Below are 6,246 nucleotides of genomic sequence, written 5' to 3'. Positions count from 1 at the left end.
TTCTTTCTTCTGGTTGTTTAATTGGCTTGGCCACCTTTGCCTGTTCCTTTTTTCTTGGGTTAAATAGTTTCTTCTTTCTAATGATGTTACCATTCGACCAAAAAAATTATTATATAAAATCACTAATTCGGTTTAGGACCTCAAACTAGTAGACCACAACTAAACCAAACTAGTCTCTCAAGTGAGCGATTTGGTTTTGAGATCAATTTCCTTATAAGCAATTAAGGAAAAGAGTGACCATTCTTATTAGATAATGATCACAATTTCATACGGCACGCCGGAGGTCACACCGATCACTGGAAGTTACTTTTCACTTTGATTTGGTTCAACCCAAGACTTTTGGAAGTTGAAACGAAACCAATCGCACATACTAGTTTAGTTAGTTAAGTTTAGTTAACGCAATTATTATCTTAGTTTTGGCGTGTAGTGAATGAACTCTGTAGACGCCTTTAATTAGGGAACCATATCCAACAGATTTTGCTACTTTGTGGATTCTTATTCGATGTAATCAGTTAGTAGCGTGATTCTTACAAAGTAGAGATATTGGGACCGGATTGGATAGTTAAGAACTGACCATATTATTATGTTCTTGAACAAAAACACATTAATCCTATCCCATATCCACTGACAAATGAAAATGGACTTACATGGTACAAATACACTGTCACGGTGGTGTCCTCATGTCATTTGAGTTGTCTTTACACAAATGAAAAGTGGTGTTTCCTTTTCCTAAGCAAGAATACCTCGACCAATGGATAAAATCTATATAAACAGAACTCCACTTGTAGCTCAAGCAATATGTACTTCTCTCTTTGATAAGTGATCTCTCTATTTCTCTCCATGATAAGTGGTCTTTCTATTCCTGTCTAATATATAACTGATCTCTCTCTCTCTCTCTCTCTCCATTTATTTATCTATCTCTATTCATTTTATACACATCTATCATTAAAGATGGAGATGACTGACCGGAGAGCTGACGATAAGACCATCACCGGCGAAGCCCAAAACACGTGTATTGCAGACTTTGATCCACCAAAGAAAGCCAAGACAAAGAAGTTTGCCATTGCTTGTGGCATTTTGGCTTCAATGACTTCAATCTTACTGGGTTATGGTAATATATATTGTCTAATATTGGTCTGTTGTTCCTTAAAAGCATATATCTTATGAAAACAAGATACAAGAGAAGAGTGCATACTGACTAATTCGGAATGCCGACAACAGTTGTACTTTTTTTTTTTCTACTTTATAAAACACTTCAGGAGAAGATTTAAAGTTTTTTTTTCTCGAAATTTGAAGTATTCTAATTGAAAGAAAAAGAAAAAGTGGTTTTCTACTTTGAAAGAAAGTTATCTTCATATAGAATGCATGTTTGTTCCACTTTTATGTACAGATATTGGTGTAATGAGTGGAGCGTCACTCTTTATTAAAGAAAACCTCAAAATCAGCGACGTTCAAGTCGAAATTCTTAACGGTACTTTGAACCTCTACTCCCTCATTGGCTCCGCCTTGGCCGGTAGAACCTCCGACTGGATTGGACGCCGGTACACCATAGTACTTGCGGGAACAATTTTCTTCATTGGAGCTATCCTCATGGGCCTTGCTCCCAACTATGCCTTCCTCATGTTCGGCCGATTTGTTGCCGGAGTTGGAGTTGGCTACGCTCTTATGATAGCTCCTGTCTACACTGCCGAGATCTCTCCGGCCTCGTTTCGTGGCTTCCTCACATCTTTTCCTGAGGTTTGTCACGATACCATGTTATGTTATCATATAATAAACTATAAGAAGCTTTTGTCAAAAAATCAGCAGAAACAATATACATAGTAACTTTCGTTTTAATAAAATTACATTACAATCGTTAAAAGGTTTATTGTCCAACATTGTTTGTTACTCATAAATGCCTTGTCATAGTATAGATGTAAGTTATTATTAATAAACGTCATGAAATTATTCGTTATCGTTATTCATTTTTGGGCTCTTTGCCTTCATGTTTAATTGTTTTGCAACATGAAATTAACGTTACACGTCTGAATTAAAAGAAAGGTGAGATTAAACTATAATCGTCAAAGTTAACACTCCAATGTTATATAATAATGTTCAGGTTATAGTAAAAAAAAATATAATGATAGCATAGAAATATCACTCTTTGTATTAATTTGTGTAATATATTACATATAGAGGGTTACATAAATCCCTATTTATATAGGAATTTTACAATAAGTACAATTAGAAATTATATTCCTATAATACATGCAATAATTATAGAGATGATTCCGGATTAATTTCTCTTAACTTAACACATAGTTGTTACTGTAATGAGTTTGATTTTTAGAAAACTAGATTTAGACCCTTAAATAAGATGAAGTTTACAAAAATGTCTTGTACAAGATTAAAAATTAATTTTAGTCCCTAGACTATTTAATGCCAAGATATGCATTCAATGTCTCTTTGATTATGAAAAATATTGTAAATTTTAACACTTATTTGAAATTCAAATAAATTAGAGCTCGTTTGGATGTATTTTTAAAATAACTGAAAATGTTTTTGGTGGAAATATTTTTGGAAGCAATTCTTAGTAAAAATGTTAGTAAATTCTTGAAAAGTATTTAAAGTGCTTCCTGAAAAAAGCACATAACTTGTGCTTCTTGGAGAAAGCACTTAAAGTGCTTTTGGAACCCAAAAACATTTTATTTAAAAGCATTTTCAGTCATTTTAAAAGCACATCCAAATGAGGCCCTTAGTTTTTTTTTTTTTTGTCAAATGATAAATTGTGTTGGATTAGATGTTAGATTAGCCACCGACAAGATTTGAACTCACGCCGTCATACAAAAACTCAATAAATTTTCACAATTGTGGTAAAAGGCCACTTGCAAACCTTAGTTTTTATTTGTTGACCTTTTCCATCACCAATTTATGGTAAATATCTTATATAAGAAAACATTTTGGTAGGGACTTTTTGGTACACTTATGTTTTTGCATATTTTCTTATATGCCACTAATTCATTACAATATATTTAGGTACAAACATTTTAGTACACTAGTTTAGTATAATATGTTTAGGTACGGATATTTCGGTACCTTAGTTTAGTATAATATATTTAGATACGGACATTTTGGTACACTAGTTAGTATAATATGTTTAGATACGGATTTTTCGGTACACTTAAGTTTTTGCTTATTTTCTTATGTGTCACCCATTCATTATAATATATTTAGGTACCAACATTTCGGTACGCTAGTTTAGTAAAATATATTATAATACAGACGTTTAGCTATACTAATTACACGAAGGTAAACATTAAAACATTAAATAAGACATCTATTAAATATTCAAACAAAAATATAATATGAATTTGAATTAAGTACACATTAAAGAACTAAAATCAATATGTAATCTAACACCAGATTTTTATTAAGGATTATGCTAGGGAGACCAAAATTTAAATAAAAATTTCAAATTAAATGATGTGTCACCAATATGAAATAAGCACATTAATCAACTCTTAAATAATAATCTATATCATTTAGTTTACAAAATTTGGTTCCAAAATTTGGTCTCCATAGTATACCCTTTTATTAAAGTTTAATCTTAAAGAATTAAAGTTCAAAAACCCCTTTGATTTTTATGTTGTGAACATCATACTACTGTTAAAAGGTAAAATTTATGTTTGCTGTGAGGTTGGACAGATAAAAAAGTTCAGACCTAAAACATATCATTCGATTTTTTTTTTCGAAGATTTACTTCATATTATGGATTTGATTTGTTTTAAAAATATGTAGGTGTTTGTTAATATTGGCATATTACTGGGGTACGTATCCAACTATGCCTTCTCCAAGCTCCCCATTCACTTGAACTGGAGGGTCATGCTCGGCGTCGGCGCGTTTCCATCTGTTGTTCTTGCCATCGGTGTCTTAGCCATGCCCGAGTCGCCTCGTTGGCTCGTCATGCAAGGGCGACTTGGAGACGCCAAGCGAGTTCTACAAAAGACATCAGAATCCATAGAAGAGTGTCAGCTCAGACTAGATGACATCAAAGGAGCCGCAGGAATTCCCAAACAGTCCAACGACGACATTGTTCAGGTTTCTAAACGCAGCCATGGTGAAGGCGTGTGGAAAGAATTGCTCGTTCATCCCACGCCAGCCGTTCGCCATATTTTAATCGCAGCTCTTGGTATCCACTTCTTTGAACAATCGTCAGGTATAGACTCTGTCGTTTTGTACAGCCCCAGGATCTTCGAAAAGGCAGGAATCACCTCCTACGATCAGAAGCTACTCGCAACGGTGGCTGTTGGAGTTGTCAAGACCATTTGCATCTTAGTCGCCACGGTTTTCCTTGATAAGTTTGGACGGCGTCCTTTGCTTTTGACTAGCGTGGCTGGAATGGTACTTTCACTTACCTGTCTCGGTGCAGGCCTTACAATCGTCGATCAACACCACGGAAAGATCACGTGGGCCATCGTGTTGTGCATCACCATGGTATTACTTAACGTTGCGTTTTTCTCCATCGGACTGGGGCCGATCACATGGGTCTACAGCTCCGAGATCTTTCCGTTGCAGCTGCGCGCGCAAGGGTGTAGTATGGGAGTGGCCGTAAATAGGGTGACGAGCGGGGTCATCTCCATGACTTTTATTTCATTGTATAAGGCCATCACGATTGGGGGAGCCTTCTTTCTTTACGCGGGAATTGCTGCGCTTGGTTGGGTGTTCTTTTATACGTTGTACCCAGAAACACAGGGCCGAACTCTTGAGGATATGGAAGTCTTGTTTGGTAAATACCATAAGTGGAGAGAAGCCAATGCCATGCTTAAGAAGACTAAGCAAGTTGATGGTGAAGACAACAAGGGTCAAATCCACTAGGGATAGAAGGGCAAATGCTCAATAATCAGTGTTTGATGCACTTGATGATGGTTTCCTGATTCGAATTTCTTTCTTTCGAAACCTCTTTGCATATTTCAGTTTTATATGTGTAATTGTTGCGAACATCTTCTTATCTTCTTTTTCAAGTTGGAATAACTTGTGCGGAAGGAAGAAACTAAGTTTGTTAGATATGTTTATACAAGTTTGATCTTCAGTTTGACCCTTACCATTGAAAATAGCTTACGAACGCAAGTTTAAGCAACCAATAATATGATACACACATATGCATTATACACATATGTATATATTTTGACTTGTTTATTTCTAACAAACATTTCTTGAGGACAAGATTAATATTTGCACATTTTCACTTTTAATATACAGCTGTAAAACAGTGAGACTACAACAGAACTGGTCTTTTATCAAATACAATGTACTCTAGTAATTGTGAATAATTTAAGCAAGACACGCCGTAAATGCTCTTCAAGGCATGCCTTGCACGCCTTAATTGGTATCAGTACGGCATTTATGAGTGTTGTAATACTAACAATAATGGCACATGTGTGCCGTAATTTATATTTGGTACAACGTTTGTTGAATGTCATAATACTATGAAGGCAATTACGACATAGATAGTACATCGTAAAAGTAGACTATTAATTACACCTAATTTTGCATGCTATATTTTATTTTGATTAATTTTGATGAATGTACCCATGTTTGCGCGCGCGCACACCACACAATAGTATATTTACACACACACACGCTAATTTTGGTTAATTTTGATGAATGTACCCTTGTTTACACACACACACACTCAATACTATATTTATATTTTAATATTTTTAATCCCATAAATTATGGTTTTTTATTTAAAATCTCATTAATATAAACAACTATAAATTTCAATTTCTAATTTAAAAAATATAGTAACATATATAGAAATAAATTATCACATTAATTTCAGGGATTTCGATCAAAAATTGAAAACCAACAAGATTTCAATCAAAGAATATTCATAGTTAGGGACCGCATCCAATGTCTCCCTATATATATATTTTTTTTTTTTTTTTTCACAATTCATTTTAGATAGACCTCACTTCACAACATCTAAATTAATATTACAAGGAATACAATAGAAAGATAACAATAATCATCATAAACACATTAAACTCCAAATACTTGAATCAATATAGAAATTGTCGATTACAATACAATTCGAAATTTTGACACAAACAAAAAATATGAATTGTTTTGTTCCTGTTACAACTTATGCACATCTTAAAGTTGATAGAGGAATCTAATGATGACTACAAAGTTGCATCATACTAAAAATAAATAAATAAATAAACAAAGCAATCTCCCAAGCATATCTTCCATATCAAACCACGC

The 6,246-nt window shown here is 34.0% G+C and overlaps 1 protein-coding gene across 1 annotated transcript; it reads left to right on the top strand.

The window, feature by feature from the left end:
• The first annotated feature begins 812 nt into the window (after nt 1-812).
• On the top strand, nt 813-5,074 carry LOC103424974 (putative polyol transporter 1). Its single transcript, XM_008363063.4, has 3 exons — nt 813-1,111; nt 1,391-1,737; nt 3,778-5,074. The coding sequence occupies exons 1-3, from the start codon at nt 952-954 to the stop codon at nt 4,852-4,854; spliced, it is 1,584 nt and encodes a 527-aa protein (XP_008361285.2). The 5' UTR covers nt 813-951; the 3' UTR covers nt 4,855-5,074.
• The last annotated feature ends 1,172 nt before the right edge of the window (nt 5,075-6,246 follow it).

This window comes from Malus domestica, chromosome 05, assembly GCF_042453785.1.
Source record: "Malus domestica chromosome 05, GDT2T_hap1".
NCBI lineage: Eukaryota > Viridiplantae > Streptophyta > Magnoliopsida > Rosales > Rosaceae > Malus > Malus domestica.
The sequence above is the reverse complement of the archived record's forward strand: the minus strand, read 5'-3'. Positions and strand labels throughout refer to the sequence as shown.